Below are 22,394 nucleotides of genomic sequence, written 5' to 3'. Positions count from 1 at the left end.
TACAGAACAACTTTGTACAGTCATGTGAAAACGAGGTGTTAAAGGGGTGCCCGAACTGTGAATGACATGTGCAGTGCTGGCATACATGTAATAGAGATATCCTCAACGTCGTGTAATCATTTGACAAACGGTCAATGACTTTTGGACAATGAGTTGCTAAGTCATGTCCCTGATGATTGATGTTTGGCATGATGGAGGCCATGCTTTTCAACCAATCTTGCTCAAACTTTACTGACATGTGCTTGTCAGTACCTTAGCGCTGATTCGCTTAAACACCAGATTAGTGTTGTCCCTATACCAATATTTTGGTAAAGGTAAGATGTATTTTGATACTTTTCTAAATAAAGGGCACCACAAAAATTGCATATTTGGCTTTATTTTAACAAAAAATCTTAGGGTACATTAAACATATGTTTCTTATTGCAAGTTTGTCTTTAAATAAAATAGTGAACATATAAGACAACTTGTCTTTTAGTAGAAAGTAAGCAAATGTAGTAATGTATTGTGTCATTTTCCATTCTATTATTTTGTCAAAATTATTAAGGACAAGTGGTAGAAAATGAAGTATTAATCTACTTGTTCATTTACTTGTCAGAGTTATTTGTTGTTGAACCCCAAGATGCAGAGAAGGAGGGAGGCATTGTGCAGGAAAATATAGTTTCATTTAAAATACTAGAACTAGAACAAACAAAGGGTACACACAAAAAGCATGCACGTGGGCGGATATAACAAACTAAGGGCTATGAACAAACAAATCAGAAGCAGGGAACAAAAAACAGTAAGCTACAAACATCAACTGAATATATCTTACCGCTACGCAGCAATCACACGACCAGCAGGAATGACAAGTAGAAAATGACATTGACACGACAATAATCCAGCCCTGACTGGAGGAGAAAACAGGTCTTAAATAGTGGCTGGCTGATTGATCCCAGGTGTGGCCAGGTGCCAATCAGCCACAGCTGAGGGTTACACAACACTCAGGGAGACAAACAGGAAACAGAACCAAAATAAGAGTGCTGACAGGAACTAAAGACTAATGCAGAGGTAAAACTAAGACACAGACCAAAACTGTCACGGACAAGCCTGAAATTACTGTTAATATCTATTTTAACATGTTCTATCTACACTTCTGTTAAAATGTAATAATCACTTATTCTTTTGTTGTTTGGATGCTTTACATTAGTTTTGGATGATACCACAAATGTAGGTATCAATCCGATACCAAGTCATTACAGGATCATACATTGGTCATATTCAAAGTCCTTATGTGTCCAGGAACATATTCCCTGAGTTTATAACCATATTATAAATTTAAAAAAAAAAAAAAACGATTTTGTGATGCTAAAAAATATCAATGTAATCTAGTATAACTAGATACGCTCCTGTACTTGGTATCATTACAGTGGATGTTAGGTGTAGCTCCACCAGTGGCGTTTGTTTACATTCAGGAACGGCGTCATTATCAGTGACGCGGGTGAGCTACAGTGTGTAGTGAAGCATGTTTAGCTATACCACGTCCTGCGTGGATGATACTTTTAAGAAACGTACTTTATTTGTCACCATGGAGATGAGGATTAGTGATTTAGAAGTAGCTAAAACACTGCCGACTGCAGCTGGACTGTAGCCGCTAGCTAGCTAGCCGTGTGTTAAAGCACCTCTTCCTGAGGGCGTTTCAGTGTTATAACTTCACCTGTATCGTTAGTCTTTAAGCCAAAATGCGTCCGTTCTCCCTTTTCTGTCTACACGACGTGACGGCGATGGGATGTTAAAGTTAAAGTACCAATGATTGTCACACTCACACTAAGTGTGGGGAAATTTGTCCTCTGCATTTGACTCATCCCCTTGATCACCCCCAGGGAGTTGGGGGGAGCGGTGGGCAGCAGCGGTGCCACGCCTGGAAATAATTTTGGTGATTGAACCCCAATTCCAACCCTTGATGCTGAGTGCCAAGCAGGGAGGTAATGGGTCCCATTTTTATAGTCTTTGGTATGACTCAGCCTGGGTTTGAACTCACGACCTACAGATCTCAGGGTGGACACTCTAACTACTTGGCCACTGAGTGGGGGACCAGTACTTTTTAGAGGCGGCATATTACCGAATGTGATTCATTAGTATCGCGGTACTATACCAATACCAGTATACCGTACACCCCTACACCAGATACAATGGGTGTTTTGTAGAGTGCTTTGAGATGTGTAGACATTTCTAGTCAAGCCAACCTAATGTTTGGTTTTTACAGCAACCATCGTATTGTTTATTTGTGAAATAAAAAAACAAAAAACATATGACAACTAGTAGCACAGTCAGGGTGCATATCCTGCCAAATTTTCACCCTTTTGTCTGCAGCGGTTCAAGAATAGAAGAGTTAGCTTACACAAACAAATACATTGAGGACACATCATGCACATGCACATATTTTAAGTGACCTTATACATCTCTTATGTATCCATCAATACAAACCGGTTTAATGTAACAAAAGCGATCTAATTGTTACATCTTGTAGAATGACCCTACTCTTGTCCTGAAAGCACTCCCTTACCCAGAATCTTTCACTGGAGGTGAAAGTTATATTTGCAGTTGCCCTCACTCAACTCAAGGTCTTGAAGTGTTGAGTTAGGAAAAAAAGAAAAACGAAACTGTTCTGAGACTGTTACTCTGTATTTGTGTCCTTCCAGTCTGGCCTGCTTGCTATACTGTACATTCTTTGCACGTAGACACATTACCACCAACTGTTGTCCAGGAAACCTACGCTATACCCCTTTCTCAATATAGTCATGGAAAATGTCATCAATTATAGCTATAAATTGGTATGATAAAAATAAATACCCCTCTCAAGGAAGTATGTACATACTAGCTTCCCCCTGCAAAACATCTATCAAGTGGAAGTAGTCATACCACCTAGTGACGAAAATGGGCACAACACCATGACAAACATGTAACAGTGAATTTTGAACTATTTGAGCAAACACATGATTTTATTAACTAGCACACACATAACACTTCAAAGTTGTATTTTCAATAAAAGTGCAAATGAAATAATGTTGCATATTTGGAATTTTCCAATACAATATAAAACAGAACTAAAACCAAAAAAAGTTAAAGCAGCCATATGTAATAATGTGGTCAGAAATGGAACTGCAGTCACGGTCAAAATTCTGTAGTCCCCTCCCTCTCTCCCTGACTGAGGTTGCCAGATACGCAGCCGAATCCAGCTCCATAGACTGGGCTACTCCAAGGAACTACAAACTTCCATTGGAAGTATGAAGTTCAGCTAACAAGCGTTTTGTCAATAACAAATCTTTAACCAACACATTTTACACAGAAATTACACTATTTTTAGGAAGAAGTACGTCATGCCTGCATTCAATATTACAACAAATGGGAATCAAATGGTTATTGTCAGTACTATCAGAAAACAAAGACCAAAAAAACTACAACCAACGCTAGCAATGGTTATACTGGTGAAAATAAGTAGAGCAGGCTTAGCAGCCTAATATACACCCAAAACTAAAGAGGACATATTTTACCAAGGTATGCCTATAGCAGTGGTTCTCAAATGGTACGCGTACCCCTGGGGGTACTTGAAGGTATGCCAAGGGGTATGTGAGATTTTTTTAAAATATTCTAAAAATAGCAACAATTCAAAAACACTTTTGAAATATATTTATTGAATAATACTTTAACAAAATATGAATGTAAGTTCATAAACTGTGAACAAAAAATACAACAATGCAATATTCATTGTTGACAGCTAGATTTTTTTTGTGGACATGTGCCATAAATATTGATGTTAAAGATTTATTTTTTGTGAGGAAATGTTTAGAATTAAGTTCATGAATCCAGATGGATCTCTATTACAATCCCCAAAGAGGGCACTTTAAGTTGATGATTACTTCTCTGTGTAGAAATCTTTATTTATAACTGAATCACTTGTTTATTTTTCAACAAGTTTTTAGTTATTTTTATATCTATTTTTCCCCAAATAGTTGAAGAAAGACCACTACAAATGAGCAATATTTTGCACTGTTATACCATTTAATAAATCAGAAACTGATGACATAGTGCTGTATTTTCCTACTTCATCTCTTTTTTCAACCAAAAATGCTTTGCTCTGATTAGGGGGTACTTGAATTAAAAAAATGTACACAGGGGGTACATCACTGAAAAAAGGTTGAGAACCACTGGCCTATAGGCTGCACCAGGGGTGTCCAAACTTTTCCCCTGAGGGCCACATATGGAAAAATTAAAACAAGCGTGGGCCATTTTGATATTTTTCATTTTCAAACCATAACAAAATATATGGATTTTTTGTATTTATCTTTTTACCTTTAGGGCTTCCGGGGACCATAAAGGGTCTCAGTCATTACTGCTAATAAAACTTCAGGTTGATGTGCTGTAAAAAAAAAAAGGAAAAGAAAAAAAAAAGGTTTTATGCCTTTTTTGTCAAAGACAACTTGGTTTTCTTTATAGTAAAACTGAAATATTCAGTTTTTAGTAAATAGAGCCATAATCAATCAATCAATCAATCAATCAATGTTTACTTATATAGCCCTAAATCATAAAAGATCAATAATGCAGGGCACCATAGATTTTAATTCATTATTAATGTTGAGAAATCACAGTGTAAATATGATTGGGATCCAAAAGGTGCCGCACTCATAAAGTGATACATTTTTATTAGTTTTTTTTTTACTTTCAACACTTATTACAAGATCAACTTCAGATATGTCTGTCGATTTTACGTTTGAACTATTTTGTTTGTTTTAAAGAAAACTTTGATGTTTTTATATGGGCAACCACACAATATATGCAATATTTTTTCCACATAAAACATTTTAAAGTGACATTTTTGAAGTCATTGGAGCCTTGAAAATAATTCATTATAACATTGATTTTTTTTTCTCCGCCTTCAATCGTCTCCGTCTTTCAAGCATCTCCGATACAAATCTTCGTTTTGTTCCTGGCTTCGTCATGGATAAGTTTAGAATCGTAACGAGGCCTTTTAGATTTACTAAGGTCTGACATATTTAGTAACTTTACCAGTGGTAGTGGCTAGACGAAGAGGGCGGTGCATAACTGGCAACCTGGGCTGTAAATCTAATTTTGAAATGAGCATAACCTGGCTGAGCTACTGTTATTAGCTATAGAGGTATTGAAAAGAACATGATTTATTAATGTCTTTTGACATAAAAAAAAAGGCATTTTCCATTTAATGATGGCTTGACATGAAATTATTACATATGGCTCCTTTAGGCAAAGGAGATACAAAATGAACTCTTAATCTTAGCCTACTACAGCTTGACAAAATGTTTTGCATTCATTCAGATCTTCACTAATTCTTACATTTAGCATGTTTAGTAAAGATAAACTGTGTTTTGCGCTAACCAAGCAAAGCTAATGAAAAAAAAACTAAAAACAAATGTGCTTACCCAAGTTGTCTCTCTGTTGTCAGATTTCCACCAACATTGTGGAAGATCCATCAGAGATGATACCACATGAAGTTTATGGAGCTCAATTTATGAGCTGGAGTGGCTGCATCTTCTCTGGATTGAGACCTGGAGCTGTATGCTAGTGACCATCCTAGCAAAGGGGAAAAAAAATAACACTCAGAAAGAGAGACCGTGGAAGTGTCAACAAGGACATTCAAAACATATCAGGCACAATGAAATCCAATCAGGAGCGGAGTAATGGATGCCTGCCACCTAAAAAGCGAGAGATCCTGGCACTGGAGCAGAGGCCAGTGGTAGTAGCTGCTGCAACTCCTCCTGTGGTCCATCCTGATCCCACTCCTCACACTGAGAACCTTGCATGGCTGGCAAATGTAGCCAGTGAACGGTGCAGGTCCAGAGACACAGAGAGTCCAAGACGTCCCAACTCTTCCACTTCCTCCTCTTCTCCTCCCCCTTCCATCCCAACGTCATGTACTCCCCTGTCTGCAGTGACGCTTGGCTCCCTACCTGCAGTCTACTCGACAACCATTCCTCAGCACACGGGAACCATCCAGTTTGCACAGCTCGGACCTAATGTTCAGTTCATCAGTTCTGGGCCCTACGCTGGCTACATATCTTCTCATGTGGTCCCTGCAAATACCAGCTCCGTGGGACAGCGCTCCCAGCTGGATGGTTACACCACCGCCCTGATATCACCTAACACCAAAGGAGAGCAGCAGTTCCAAATTGGCGTCCCTCCAACAGAGCTTGCCCCTGTTACCCTTTCAAACTCTCCACAAATAACCAACCAGTACATACATCTCGATAACAGAACACCTCTGACCGTCAGTGGAACCGCCATCTCATCACCTGGAGCCCACCTCCAGCTCCACCCTCACTCTGCTGTCCTCCCTCAAACACTCACCCTTGCTCCCTCGCAGCTGCTGGTTCAGTATTCAGATGGTTTTGTGGGAAAGAAACCAGAGGTGCATGCCAAGGGTATGCTGAATGGCGAGCTTGAAGTCGTCAAACAGATTAAAGCTCCTACTCAAATGGTAAATCATCATCAAGTCCAGAGTTATGAGGCTAGACACATTCTTGTGCCTGCAGAGTATGGCCAGAACCCATCCGGACTCCAGACCTCATTGGTACTTGTAGCCCAGCCAAACCATGGAGCTGATCAGGAACAGAGCACCAATAAGATTTCCTTACTTCAGACCGAGAAGGGCAGCATCTGTTTGGGGAAACCGATGTCTAGATCTTCTTCTTTCTCCTCCCTCTCATCGTCAGAGGTGGTGAAAACTATCGCCCCCCATGCAGTCATGCAGGCCACTCTTCCCGCTGAAGAAATACCTGTCAGTCTTTATTCCTCCACACAAGCTCCAATCATCGGCTATTTCACCAGTGCCAACCAGCATGCAGTTAGTTATCACACAGCACTGCCTCAGCACTTGGTCATTCCTAGTGGTCAGTCCTTGCTCATCCCAGTCAGCAGCGCCAACAATGGCACAGAAACAGAGGTGAGCCGTGCTGTTAGCTCCCTGACTGCTACCACAACACCCCAGATATCCACTGCCATGCCTCATGCCTATCTCGCCACAGCCCTGTCCAAATGTGAGCCAATTGGCACAGATGGAAATCAAGTACCCCGCGCTGTAGCCCCAGCACACCCTACCTTGCCCTCAAACCCAGCCCCTGCAGTGGTGACAGCTCCCTCTCCAGTCCCAGCTCCAATCCCTGTTTCTGGCAATGCTCCAGTCTCCACTTCCATCCAAGCTTCTCCCACCATCTCCTCTCCTTCCTCCCCCGTGGCCCTACCGCCATTCTTCATGAGAGGTTCCATCATTCAGCTCGCCGATGGGGAGCTGAAGCGTGTGGAGGATCTCAAAACCGAGGACTTCATTCAAAGCGCGGAGATCAGCAGTGAACTGAAGATCGACTCCAGTACCGTTGAGCGTATCGATTGTGGCCAGACTCCCAACGCTGTGGTCATACAGTTTTCTGTTGGGGAGCTCAAAGCCCAGGTGAGATAAACATGATTCATTCTTCTTGTATGGCAAATCAATACTATCCATATCAAAAGCCATGCTATAAAATGTTTTTTCGTGTTCCCAGCAGTAGAATAAAAATGGCGGAAAACTCATAACATATTAATAGAGAGCCAGCACCTTTGGTATATTGTTTCTTGGAGATGATAAAATTCAAAAAATTTATCAGTGCAGCTATTTTTAATATGCAGGCTGGCTCATCACTTTAGCTGATGAGCTTTCTGCTGTGCAAATAAAGTAAGATATATTAAGCTCGTGTTCTTTTTAAGAGCTAAAATATAATAATAAAGGACAAGGCATACAGTCATATAATAATACTACTGTAAAGACAAAATAGACAAAACATAATTACCATATTGACCCTTTGAGGCACCATTTTTTCTGGTGTGTGTCAAAAACACTTGTTTGGTGCCACAATTTGATAGGTACTGTAGCTATAAAATGTCAATCGTGTGTCGAAAATTAAGGTTCACAAATACATCTCCACACCTTGAATATAAGAAAGCACTCCTTTTCAATACTTTTTTTTAATGGATAACACATTTTGTCTTATTTTGGGGTCAATACCTTATAATTTAGGGTCACTATTCTTTAAGAAAAGGTTACAAAAATTTCTCAGCACAGCAGCATCTTTTGTATCGGCTGGGGCAACTTTCACCTGCCCGGAATTTCTAAAATATCCATTGCATCATGACACGATTTACTATATCTTGTAGAAAACTGCCAGTTACATCCACATTTTTGCAGAAGGCTAACCGTCCACTAATGTGTTTCTGTAGGTGTGTGTGGAGGTTCTGGTGGAATATCCCTTCTTTGTATTTGGTCAGGGCTGGTCCTCCTGTTGTCCTGACCGGACCACTCAGCTATTTGAGCTGTCCTGTGCTAAGCTGTGCGTGGGGGACGTCTGCGTATCTCTGACACTTCGCCGGCTGAGAAATGGTTCGCTACAAGACACCGAAGCTTTGGGGGCCAGGCTGAAGACGGCCCGAATGTCGGACCCCTGCAACAACACAGAGCTCATGAATCAGAGGCCAAACACTGCAACCAGTAACACCGGTCTTCTTATGAAGGCCTCTGGTGTAGAGAGAGTGCAGACATCTGCACCTGCGCCAGGACGAGGGGGACCAACCCAAATGGGACTAAATCCGAGATCAGTGGAAGGAATCTCTGGAATTGCAGATGTGAAAATAGATATGGCCACACCGTCCAAAATCCAGTGCAGAGATCCAGAAAGAACCTCTGTTCGAAAGAGAAGATGGTCCGCTCCAGAGCGGGACCAGACTGAGAGAGCAGAGGGGGAGCCTCCGTCAACTCTGCCCTCCATCATCCCTCAGGAGGTAAAAATCAGCATAGAGGGCCACTCAAGCAGCGGCAGAGAAAGATGCTTGAACAAACCGTAGACTGTCTGGGGAGCCAGGGGGGCTAAAAAACGAAATTTATTGGCATTGTGTTCGCGCCCTGTTGTGTTCTCTCTACTGAGACTACTATAATAACATTGCAGAGTTGACACAGGACCACCATTTTATTTCTGCCATTTGTCGGATGCCGAGTGCAGTGAGAGGTCGCACACTCAGTGCAATCAGTGCAATCAATGCTGAAAGCAAAAATGAATGCAGTGTGAATGTGGAGCGTGTGTTGCTAAGATTCCTATTAGCATGTCAGAACAGATGCCCATGTGGAGAAGGCGGGTCGTCAGTTTTTTTGGGTAGTAGTTACGTCACAAGTACAATTAAGAGGGGAAAAACGACCACTTCAAATTAATATTTGCCAATATTAATTTGGTAATAATCATACCAGAGCTCTTTGACGCGTCACACATCTGTCGAATCTTTACTATCGCTCAAGCTTTCACACCGCAGCGAGTGTGTGTGTTGGTGTGTTTTGGGCACACAGAGCACATGGGGTCGGGTTTGAATGTAAACCACTTTTTGTCCTCATGTTGTAAAATCAAAGCTGTGTTGTTTGCTGCACCAGCGTTGCGTGAGTTTGATATTTGATGCGTTTGCAATATGTGTGCGGCAGTGGTCGCACATACACACATTCCTTATACAACTATACTAAAGAGATTGTGCAACGGCAATATTCAGGTGTCGTCAAACCTCGCTGTTATGCAGCATTTCTATGATAAAGGGAACCGAGACACGGCCAGTGATGTACTGTATCCTGATATGTGCATAGCAAGTGTCAAAACAAGCATGTCATTGAAACCCTTTTGTACCTTTGGTACTTGACTTTTACAACTTCAGAACACATGTATACCTTTACATACTGTAGGCGCTGTGCGGTGCATTGGTCTATATTGTACGGATTTAGATTGGAATATGAACAAGAGCAGGCAAGTCCACTGCATCAATCCTGGGCCACTTTAAAGCTGCACAGCAACAAAGCAGCACTGCATTTTTAAACATGGCTGACGTGCCAGCAAACCATTGCCTTATTATGCATCTGCATCAGACAGAATGCGACCTCAACCTGCTTTTGGCGTAAAGTAGCCTGCCAGATTGAATTTTTTGCTCCAGTCTTGTTCGCCAGAAAAATATGTGATCTTCCAGTTTGCTACATCACCATCTGCATTCTCCATTTGCACCCTCACGACAAACTAAATGCCACTTCTCACCTGCTCAGTACTACTAGCTCTACTTCACCACGGGGTAGTTGGTTTTCCACTTTTACAAAGCAAACTGCGAAAACTTCTCCACATTGAACGCATCAGTATATTAAGTGTCCGGTAAAAAAAAATAGCCACGTGGAGATTGTGGGCAACTGCAGCAAAGTGGAGACTGTGGAGTATGATACTGCACTGTGTCCACATCTAAAGCCCAGTAAGCAAACATTACCTTTGTTTATCTTTGTAAATCCTCAAATACTACAATGTTAATGAAAAATTCTGCCCCACTGATGAGCAACCAGCAATGGATTTCCTTTACCACAGGTGTCAAACTTCTGGCCCACAGGCCAGGAATATATACACATTAAGGTGCATAAGGCCTGCATGGCAAATTCCATCAAATAAGAACTTAAACTTGCTCCAAGTGTACTCACCACTACATACAGTATACATTGTATGTCAAATAAATAACACCGCTGGCCACAGGTGTCAAACTCAAGGCCAGGGGGGCCAGATATAGCCCGCCACATCATTTTATGTGGCCTGCAAAAACCTCGACACATGAGTCAATAGGGCATTTTGTCCTTTTTGCCAAACATGTTTCAATTTTGAAAGAAAAAAATGCACGGCATGCAACTGCAGTTCTTCTTTAACTCAGTATTATTTGAGGCAAATAGCTATTCCGGGCCATCCATCCATCCATTTTCCTCTGCTTATTTGAGGTCGGGTCTCAAGAGCAGCAGCCTAAGCAAAGAAGCCCAGACATCCCTCTTCCTAGCCACTTCGTCCAGCTCCTCCCGGGGGATACCGAGGCATTCCCAGGCCAGCCGGGAGACATAGTCTTCCCAACGTGTCCTGGGTCTTCCCCTTGGCCTTTTGCTGGTCGGACGTGTCCCTAATACCTCCTGAGGGAGGCGTTCTGGTGGTATCATGAGCAGATACCCAAACCACCTCGGCTTTACTCTGAGCTCCTCCCGGATGACAGAGCTTCTCACCCTATAACTAAGGAAGAGTCTAAGGAAGAGACCCGCCACCCGGCAGAGGAAACTCATTTCGGCCGCTTGTACCCGTGATCTTGTCCTTTCGGTCATAACCCAGAGCTCATGACCATAGGTGAGGATGGGAACGTAGACCGACTGGTAAATTGAGAGCTGAGCCGGAAGGCAAAGCTCTCAATTTACCGTCCTTCACCACAACGGATCGGTACAGTGTCAGCATTACTGAAGACGCCGCACCGATCCGCCTGTCGACCTCACGATCCACTTTTCCCCCACTCATAAGCAAGACTCCTAGGTACTTGAACTCCTCCACTTGAGGTAAGATCTCCTACCCAACTTGGCAATGGCACTCCACCCCTTCCCGGGCGAGAACCATGGACTCGGACGTGGAGGGGCTGATTCTCATCCCAGTCGCTTCACACTCGGCTGTGAACCGATCCAGTGAGAGCTGAAGATCCTGGCCAGTTGAAGCCATCAGGACCAAATCATCTGCAAAAAGCGGATACCTAATCCTGCAGCCACCAAACCGGATCCCCTCAACGCCTGACTGCGCCTAGAACTTCTGTGCTTAAAAGTTATGAACAGAATTCTACAATAGCTGAACTTTAATTTGTGGTTGTCCCTTTCACTGATTGCAAAACCAGTTTTCCATCATTTTGTTCGCAAACACAGAGATAATAATTGTCTAGTAATATAATTTGGCCATTTTGCATCATTGTTGTATCACAAATTACTAGTAGAAGGCAGCCATTACTATGATGTGGCCCACAGAATAAATCAGTTTTGACACTCCTTCATGGGCCACGGTGGTATTAGGAAGATGCAGTGTGCTAACCATTCTCACTTACGGTGTCATAATACAATTGAGGTAAAAATAATTGAATTGCACACAATTAATAACAATACCACTTTACTTTAACCTGGCCGTACAAAATAATACTTTACAAACACAGTTGAAAATGGTAATTCTAACAACAAGAAGGTATGCTGGCAAACACTTGCTTCTCAGACTTGCCAACCTGATTGAGCGTAAGACTACCGAAAATTGACCTTGTCTACCGACATCCCGACTGAAGTCACAAACCTCCTGGATTCTGTAGTTTTCGTGTACATATAAAATACTGTAGCTTTTGTCCGTATGTAAAAAGGATGACAACAACAATCACTTCATTAAAACAAGCAACCACACCTGTCTCAAAATGCACAGGAATTGGTTCTCACTCATATTTATCTCACCCTCGGTTTTCCCCGCGCTTAGTCCACTCACCAGTCCTGATGCATTTACGGACACGCAGACTGTCCTGTAATAGAACTCTTCAAGCAGGACCTAATCCTCTTCGGCCTGCGATCTGAAGTGTGATTGGAATTTTGGCCCCCTGTGCGATAGAGTTTGACACTCCTGACCTATACGGTATCATCTTGGCAACTCCGGCTAACCAGGCACTAGAAATAGTACCTGCTTTGTGAGCTAAGTACTATGCAGTGGAAAAGAGGCCTAATGGTCTGTGACCCTAAGAGCCCAATCAGTTCGAATGTTCCCCAAATACTGTTTCGTCTCAGCTTGTTTATTTCTTTTGTCATTTTGGAGTTTTAGGTCAGGGCTATTCAACTGGCCAAGTTTAGCCCGTAAATGACATCAGACATGCACGCCATTTCTGTTCACGACATTGTAGCGACCAAAATTAAGGCAGCAAATTTCTGAAAAACAGCTCAGTGTTGCTGTCATAGAGGAGGATCTTTGACCGGCATTCAGTTCTATTTTAAGGCTTCATTTCTGACTGTATGTGTGACCTCAGTTGGTGAGGTCACACATTTGAATGGACATTTTCAAATGATAGCACCTAATATGTGGGATTACGTGTCCCGGGAGAACACTTGAGTGAAGTAGCCCTGCTCTAAGTCATACTCTCCAACGAACGAGCCAATATGCCAAAATGTTTTTGTAAGTGACGGCAACAAATAAAGACAACAAAACAACCAGGTAAAAAAATGAAACGCAAGATGGTCAATATTTATTAAGAACTTTAAGAGTTTGATTGATTGATTGATTGAAACTTTTATTAGTAGATTGCACAGTACATTACATATTCCGTACAATTGACCACTAAATGGTAACAACCGAATAAGTTTTTCATCTTGTTTGAGTCGTGGTCCACGTTAATCAATTCATGGTAATTCTAGAGTCCATTTTATAATTGTGTTTGTTCACTTATTTAAGATAATGAAAAGTTCCTGACCATCCAATTACATTGGTAGAAAAATACCAATGAGATATTAAAGTTTATCGTGTTTGAAAGGGTTACTTTCATCATTATTATATACCGTATTTTTCGGATTATGAGTCGCTCCGAAGTATACGTCGCACCGGCCGAAAATGCATAATAAAGAAGGAAAAAAACATATATACGTTGCACTGGAGTATAAGTCGCATTTTTGGGGGAATTTTATTTGATAAAACCCAACACCAAGAATAGACATTTGAAAGGCAATTTAAAATAAATAAAGAATAGTGAACAACAGGCTGAATAAGTGTACGTTATATGACGCATAAATAACCAACTGAGAAGGTGCTTGGTATGTTAACGTAACATATTATGGTAAGAGTCATTCAAATAACTACAACATATAGAACATGCTATACATTTACCAAACAATATGTCACTCCTAATCCATAAATCCGATGAAATCTTCTTCCTCGATGTCGCTTCTAAACAACTCTGCCAACTCCAAATGTATGCACCGCTTCCTCTTGTCGTTTTCTGCTGCATATTTCACTAGGTCCAACTTGTAATCTGCAGTACATGATTTCCTCTTCGGTGCCATTTTTGTTCAGTCCTTCTCAGTTTTTATAAATTACCGCCAACGATGAAATGATCCATCTTAACAGCTACGGCAGTACCGTATAGCATATAGCAGTTAGCATTCCATGACCCACAATGCACTTCTGCCATGACCCTCCCCCGCCGAATTCTTATTGGTGAACGTGTGTGTTACGATTGCTAACATTTTGTTTGTCTCTTCTGCGAATGAGATAAACAATATTATTTGATATTTTACGATAATGTGTTAATAATTTCACACACAAGTCACTATGCAAAACAAATGCGACTTATAGTCAGAAAAATACGGTATTATGATTACATTAGTACTTTCATTTGGTCTGACAATAATATCAATGTATCGTCCAGCAAAATGTGATATCAAAACAACTACCTGTGCTGAAAGCGCAAAGCATGAAAAAAACTTACATACACATTGACAAAAAAGCATGGTCAATAGGGCCGAAAGTGTCTGATATGTCAGGTAATCATTGTGTTGTTAGAGATGTTACAAAACCATGTTGGCTGACGATTAAGAACAAGGCCAACCTCTTTTCCCCTATGAAGTTCTTTCTACACCTGCTACTATCTGGTATTTCCTTGTAAGAATAGAGCCAAAATCCTACAGTTCATACTCAGGAAGGGTGTGTGTTTGTGTGTGTGTGTGTGTGTGTGTGTGTGTGTGTGTGTGTGTTAATGTAAATGGACGATCACATGTGTTTGTGTACATTCTGAGCAGCAGCACTTTTGGAGAAGCACCCGGCGGGTGTAGGACACCCCACGGGGGTTAATCAGCGGACTGTTTTTTCATCCTGTCCTACACGTGTAACGATGGCAGGGAATGTAAACACTTACGGGACAAACTATCTCACATTTATTTTTGATGATGGATAGAGCTACTCTTTAGAGAAAGACTTACTGAGAGCCGGCCAGTGTTGATTTGTACAGTAAAGTGTATCCTAGCGAGTGTACAGTGTGTGTATAGATATTCTACCCCCTATGTAACCTATGTACTGGATGTGCCACGGGCGCCCCTTTTCTTCAATCATTCCATTGACGCACCTGTCCAAAGTGGCCCCCGCTCATGAATGTGACGCCGCCTTTTCAACCTGGCCTCCTTGTCCTCGCACAGCGTACAAATCCCCATTCACCGTGACAGCCAGTGACCTTTTCTAACTCCTGTGAGGTGTTTTTTTTCTTCCTGTAAACCCCAAAAAAAGACAAACAAACCCAGACTGTTCTGTTTGTGTTCTGCTCCGGCTAAACACTGCCCGCTGACTGTTCTCCCGACCCACGCTCTTCACCTCAATGTACCGCCACGCAGACACAATACGGGTTCCGCTTGGTTTTCTTTCATGTTTCATTTATTTACAGGGTAAAACGGAAGGTTTGTTTTGCGTTTATTCTGCAACTATGTTTACTTTATCTTCCTAATTGATAATGTAGGGGGAGGAATGTTAGGGTCACACTGAACAAGAACATTCACGAGACCAAGTCTGAACATTTTGAGAAAACAAGGTTATTAAAAAAACAACAACAACCAAATAAAGACAGTCGTACAAGTGAAAAGTGTGATAATCATTGAGGAACAAAAAAGACAAAATGAATAAATAACTTAAATGTGTCATCAATTAATTAGGAATTAAACACATAAATGTGTTAATAACTGTATCAATAATGTATTTAATGCAAAAGTACATTTTAATTATGTTATATTTTAATTAATTATTGAGTTCATGATTTTAACATTAAATTAATTATTTCATTATTTTAATAATTGATGTGATTATTTCACAAACCTCTATATTATGGAGGGTCAAATGGGAAAAAAAAGAAACAAAAATGGATATCTTTGAATAATGTGTCATTAACAAATTAAAATTGGAATTAAATACTATTTAAAGTAAAAGTGTGTTCAATCATTTAATTATTTTTGTATTTCATGATATAAATATTTTATGAATAAATCCATCCATCCATCCATCCATTTTCTATTGCTTATTCCGTTCAGGGTTGCGGGGGGGGGGGCTATCTCATTCACACTCTAGGGCCAATTTAGTGTTGCCAATCAACCTATCCCCAGGTGCATGTCTTTGGAAGTGGGAGGAAGCCAGAGTACCCGGATAGAACCCACGCAGTCACAGGGAGAACATGCAAACTCCACACAGAAAGATCCCGAGCGCATGATCTAGCCCAGGACCTTAGATCGTGAGGCAGACGCACTAACCCCTGTCACACCGTGCTGCCCATAATAAATCATTTATAAAAAAATGCTTCATGAACCGCTGTGCTTCATGAATTGATTTTAGCTGTCTGAAGCCTGGAACTTCGAAGTCTTTCAAAACATTGCGGCTGCGGAGGATAAACTCATAGTTTTTCGGGAGTTGGAAGTACTGTAGATATTTGCTACCTTGCGGAAGATGTGGAAGCAAAACCTGCCGATCTAGAGCATGTGGAAGTTAAAGGGGAATGGCCATTTGAAAGAAAATGTTGCTTATCGTTCACAATTTTATGAGAGACAAGAACACACGTCTTTTTCTTTTTAGGATTTTAAAGATGATAACAAACCGCTTGGAAGACGCAGCTAATGGGACTCACCACTGCAGCCTTCAAAGCCCTCGAAAACTACTTTAAAACCCTCCATCAGTGTTTTATCTACACACTGCAAGTCTATATATAATGTAATAACAGACATGTTCATAACAACATGCAATATGTACAATATTTACTGTATTTTCGTCATTTTAAATATTGCCGAAACTAATTCTTCGGTGCATTTATTTCTGTTTCCAGAGCAACTGACTTCTGGCAACAAATGTGTGTTCCTACTTCCAGAAACAAACGCGAGTTTGTGCTAATCATGAAGAACTTGGTAACAGACAACAAAGACGACTACTTTTGGACTAAGGAGGATTCACAACCTTATCTTTTTGAAGCTGAATATACGGGGATGAACTACTGGTTAAAGAAGCGAGCACGGAGAAGAGGGTGAGACGATGGAGCAGACGGAAACCGAGAGAAAGAAGTCGGCGTGACACAAATCTGCAAATGTGTAATTAGGAGACATGCTATTTCGACATAAATGGCGTGATTACCCCCAAATAATCCGTGAAAAATTGTCCCGGCCTGCTGGACCAAACAGACAACTGTCCATCCAGTGAGTCACACTTAATATCGATCATGATACATGCAGCACGTCATGCGCGTTATTAAAACTATGGTACATATGCTGTCTGGCTAGCTGTGTACTAACAAATCATGAAATATCAGCTAATACTTTACAAATACTGTTATATGATTGTTCATGTTTTTCAGCCAGTGCCGATTGCTGTCCTATGGTTTCGTGCTGACGTAGAAGCTAGCTTATCTCTTTTCGTAGCTAGCTTTTACTGCTAACACCGTAGCACGCCGATGTGTTGGAATGCTTGAAAAAGAGTTCCTCAGTGTTCGCACTTCCAATAACAATGTTGCTACAATTTGGTTTTTGTACGGGTTACGGAGCATAAATAAAGTATTGCTGATGTTTTTGAATGCATTTTTAAAAGTGATTTTGAGGTAGAATTGATTGCTCCCATTAGCTGCATTGCTAGCCCTTAGAACAAGCCAATTTTTACATGTTAGAATACAAACAAAGGCCCAAAACCCTTTTGTCTTCTTGTCTCTCATAAGGATTGCGAACGATAGATAAAATAGAGGATTTTTTTCAAGATGTTGGAGTTATTCAATGATTGCGACCAGTCGAAAGTCCACAGAAAAGTGGAAGAGCCATTGATTTATTAAATAAATAATCAAATCAATAACTTGTGATTGATTAAATGTTTAAATAAGTAAATATCTAAATAATTGATGAAATTATTAAATGCACTTTTACATTAAATACAGTATTGAGTAATTTAATAACACGTTTATGTATTTATTTCCAATTATTGTTAATTAATGACATATTTTAGTCATATTTAAAAAACGTTTGAATTTATCTATTTAATTTTGTCCCATTTGACCTTCAATAAATATTATCAAAAAACATGTTCTATTGCAAAACTATGACTTTTCTCTCCAGACCATGACAACTTCTAACGTCCCCACTTAATTTTAGAAGTATAATTATTCTTTTGTCCTTTCAGTGTGACTCTAATACACAGCCAAATCAACAAACTGGTGCCTAAACAAATAGTGGTGACAGTAAAAATGAAGCCATTCATAAAGAAAACAAGTATATTGTACCTTTTAGGGCTAAAATAGCTTGTTTAAAAGGTACCCCCTCCTAAAGTAAATATTTTTGGGACAATTTTATCTGTTCTTTGGTCATAGTATCGTTCAAATTAGACTGCTGCTACTACATTGTCGCTAGCTAACAGCTAGCTGGATTAACTTTGTATTCAAGTCCTAATGCAAACAAATCCACAACATCTATTCCCAAGAAATCTTTAAAGGGGAACATTATCACAATTTCAGAAGGGTTAAAACCAATAAAAATCAGTTCCCAGTGGCTTATTTTATTTTTCAAATTTTTTTTCGAAATTTTACCTGTCCGGCATTATCCCTAAAAAAAGCTTTAAAGTGCTTGATTTTCGCTATTTGCTTAAGCCACTGTCCATTTCCCTGTGACGTCACATAGCGATTTCAATACAAACAATGGCGAATAGCACAGCAAGATATAGCAACATTAGCTCGGATTCAGACTCGTATTTCAGCGGTTTAAGCGATTCAACAGATTACGCATGTATTGAAACAGATGGTTGGAGTATGGAGGCAGATAGCGAAAACGAAATTGAAGAGGAAACTGAAGCTATTGAGCGAATAGCTATTGACGCTATTCGGCCATCTTTGCGTTAGCATCGCCGGTAAAATGTGCAGACCAACTGATCAGGACTTTTGCATTGACACTGGAGCAACTTAAATCTGTCGAAGTGTTTGTTTCGCATTAAATGTGGGTGGAAGGAAACGCTGGATGTAAATATAGTTTCAAATGTACATACAGGTAGCCTAAAGAGCATGTTAGCATCGATTAGCTGGCAGTCATTCCACGACCAAATATGTCTGATTAGCACATAAGTCAATAACATAAAAAAACACTCACCTTTGTGATTTCGTTGACTTTATCGTTGGGAATGCATCTGCCTTGAGTGTCGCAGGATATCCAGACATTCTTGTTATCGTGCCATCTCTGTCGTAGCATCGCCAGTAAAAACCAAACGGGGGACTTTTGCATCTCTTGACACTGGAGCAACTTAAATCCATCCATCCATCCATCCATCCATCTTCTTCCGCTTATCCGAGTTCGGGTCACGGGGGCAACAGCCTAAGCAGGGAAACCCAGACTTCCCTCTCCCCAGCCACTTCGTCTAGCTCTTCCCCGGGGGATCCCGAGGCGTTCCCAGGCCAGCCGGGAGACATAGTCTTCCCAACGTGTCCTGGGTCTTCCCCGTGGCCTCCTACCGGTTGGACGTGCCTTAAACACCTCCCTAGGGAGGCGTTCGGGTGGCATCCTGACCGGATGCCCGAACCATCTCATCTGGCTCCTCTCGATGTGGAGGAGCAGCGGCTTTACTTTGAGTCCCTCCCGGATGGCAGATCTTCTCACCCTATCTCTAAGGGAGAGCCCCGCCACACGGCGGGGGAAAGTCATTTCGGCTGCTTGTACCCGTGATCTTATCCTTTCGGTCATGACCCAAAGCTCATGACCATAGGTGAGGATGGGAACGTAGATCAACCGGTAAATTGAGAACTTTGCCTTCCGGCTCAGCTCCTTCTTCACCACAACGGATCGGTACAACGTCCGCATTACTGAAGACGCCGCACGATCCACTCTTGCTGCAAGATCCACTCTTCCCCCACTCGTGAACAAGACTCCTAGGTACTTGAACTCCTCCACTTGGGGCAGGGTCTCCTCCCCAACCCGAAGATGGCATTTCACCCTTTTCCTGGCGAGAACCATGGACTCAGCTCCTTCTTCACCACAATGAATCGATACGACGTCCGCATTACTGAAGAAGCTGCACCGATCCGCCTGTCGTTCTCACGATCCACTCCTCCCTCACCCGTGAACAAGACTCCGAGGTACTTGAACTCCTCCAGTTGGGGCAGTGTCTCCTCTCCAACCCGGAGATGGCACTCCACCCTTTTCCATGGACTTGGACTTGGAGGTGCTGATTCTCATTCCGGTCGCTTCACACTCGGCTGCGAACCGATCCAGTGAGAGCTGAAGATCCCGGTCAGATGAAGCCATCAGGACCACATCATCTGCAAAAAGCAGAGACCTAATCCTGCGGTCACCAAACCGGAACCCCTCAACGCCTTGACTGCGCCTAGAAATTCTGTCCATAAAAGTTATGAACAGAATCGGTGACAAAGGACAGCCTTGGCGGAGTCCAACTCTCACTAGAAATGTGTTCGACTTATTGCCGGCAATGCGGACCAAGCTCTGGCACTGATCGTACAGGGAGCGGACCGCCACAATCAGACAGTCCGATACCCCATACTCTCTGAGCACTCCCCACAGGACTTCCCGAGGGACATGTAGACTGGTTGGGCAAACTCCCATGCACCCTCAAGAACCCTGCCGAGAGTATAGAGCTGGTCCACAGTTCCACGACCAGGACGAAAACCACACTGTTCCTCCTGAATCTGAGGTTCGACTAGCCGGCATAGCCTCCTCTCCAGTACACCTGAATAAACCTTACCGGGAAGGCTGAGGAGTGTGATCCAACGATAGTTGGAACACACCCTCCGGTCCCCCTTCTTAAAGAGAGGAACCACCACCCCGGTCTGCCAATCCAGAGGTACCGCCCCCGATGTCCACGCAATGCTGCAGAGTCTTGTCAACCAAGACAGCCCCACAGCATCCAGAGCCTTAAGGAACTCCGGGCGGACCTCATCCACCCCTGGGGCCTTGCCACCGAGGAGCTTTTTAACTAAACCTGAAATAGGAGAGTCCACCACAGATTCCCCAGGCACTGCTTCCTCATAGGAAGACGTGTTGGTGGGATTGAGGAGGTCTTCAAAGTATTCCCTCCACCTATCCACAACATCCGCAGTTGAGGTCAGCAGAACACCATCCGCACCATACACGGTGTTGATAGTGCACTGCTTCCCCTTCCTGAGGCGGCGGACGGTGGTCCAGAATCGCTTCGAAGCCGTCCGGAAGTCGTTTTCCATGGCTTCCCCGAACTCCTCCCATGTCCGAGTTTTTGCCTCCGTGACCGCTGTAGCTGCAGACCGCTTGGCCTGTCGGTACCTGTCCACTGCCTCCGGAGTCCTATGAGCCAAAAGGACCCGATAGGTCTCCTTCTTCAGCTTGACGGCATCCCTCACCGCTGGTGTCCACCAAGGGGTTTTGGGATTGCCGCCCCGACAAGCACCAACTACCTTGCGGCCACAGCTCCGATCAGCCGCCTCGACCATAAAGGTGCGGAACATGGTCCACTTGGACTCAATGTCCAGCACCTCCCTCGTGACATGTTCAAAGTTCTTCTGGAGGTGGGAATTGAAACTTTCTCTGACAGGAGACTCTCCCAGACGTTCCCAGCAGACCCTCACAATGCGTTTGGGCCGCCCAGGTCTGTCCGGCATCCTCCCCCACCATCGCAGCCACCTCACCACCAGGTGGTGATCGGTAGAAAGCTCCGCCCCTCTCTTCACCCGAGTGTCCAAAACATAAGGCCGCAAATCCGATGACAGAACTACAAAGTCGATCATGGAACTGCGGCCTAGGGTGTCCTGGTGCCAAGTGCACATATGGACACCCTTATGTTTGAACATGGTGTTTGTTATGGACAAACTGTGACGAGCACAAATGTCCAATAACAAAACCCCACTCGGGTTCAGATCCGGGCGTCCATTCTTCCCAATCACGCCTCTCCAGGTTTCACTGTCGTTGCCAACTTGAGCGTTGAAGTCCCCCAGGAGGACAAGGGAATCACCCGGGGGAGCACTTTCCAGTACTCCCTCGAGTGTACCCAAAAAGGGTGGGTACTCTGAACTGCTGTTTGGTGCGTAAGCACAAACAACAGTCAGGACCCGTCCCCCCACCCGAAGGCGGAGGGAGGCTACCCTTTCGTCCACCGGGTTAAACTCCAACGTGCAGGCTTTGAGCCGGGGGGCAACAAGAATTGCCACCCCAGCCCGTCGCCTCTCACTGGCGGCAACGCCAGAGTGGAAGAGGGTCCAGTCCCTCTCGAGAGAAATGGTTCCAGAGCCCTTGCTGTGCGTCGAAGTGAGTCCGACTATATCCAACCGGAACTTCTCGACTTCGCGCACTAGCTCAGGCTCTTTCCCCTCCAGTGAGGTGACGGTCCACGTCCCCAGAGCTAGTTTCTGTAGCCGAGGATCGGACCGCCAATTGCCCTGCCTTCGGCTGCCGCCCAGCTCCCATTGCACCCGACCTCTATGGTCCCTGCTATGGGTGGTGAGCCCATTGGATGGGTGACCCACGTTGCCTCTTCGGGCTGTGCCCGGCCAGGCCCCATGGGAACAGGCTCGGCCACCAG

General features: G+C 42.9%; 1 protein-coding gene and 1 long non-coding RNA gene across 8 annotated transcripts in view; one reads left to right on the top strand and one right to left on the bottom strand.

Annotated features, from left to right (window-relative positions):
• The window catches only part of LOC133561988 (uncharacterized), a 40,087-nt gene extending 27,694 nt beyond the window's left edge, over nt 1-12,393 (bottom strand). The window contains exons 1-2 of the long non-coding RNA XR_009808813.1: nt 12,323-12,393; nt 5,433-5,583 (exon numbers count right to left, since the gene is read on the bottom strand). This is a non-coding gene — a long non-coding RNA (uncharacterized LOC133561988). The remainder of the gene's footprint in view (nt 1-5,432; nt 5,584-12,322) is intronic.
• Nucleotides 1-17,238, top strand: part of LOC133561987 (ataxin-1-like) — a 34,097-nt gene extending 16,859 nt beyond the window's left edge. For 6 of the 7 annotated variants that reach the window (XM_061915753.1, XM_061915754.1, XM_061915752.1 and 3 more), the window contains 2 exons: nt 5,456-7,456; nt 8,260-17,238. In XM_061915753.1, coding sequence (XP_061771737.1) covers nt 5,666-7,456; nt 8,260-8,880 — 2,412 coding nt within the window. In that variant the 5' untranslated portion in view covers nt 5,456-5,665 and the 3' untranslated portion in view covers nt 8,881-17,238. The remainder of the gene's footprint in view (nt 1-5,455; nt 7,457-8,259) is intronic. The other variant, XM_061915755.1, reaches the window with a different exon arrangement.
• Nucleotides 17,239-22,394: the final 5,156 nt, after the last annotated feature.

Source organism: Nerophis ophidion, linkage group LG11 (genome assembly GCF_033978795.1).
Source record: "Nerophis ophidion isolate RoL-2023_Sa linkage group LG11, RoL_Noph_v1.0, whole genome shotgun sequence".
NCBI classification, from domain to species: domain Eukaryota; kingdom Metazoa; phylum Chordata; class Actinopteri; order Syngnathiformes; family Syngnathidae; genus Nerophis; species Nerophis ophidion.
The sequence above is the reverse complement of the archived record's forward strand: the minus strand, read 5'-3'. Positions and strand labels throughout refer to the sequence as shown.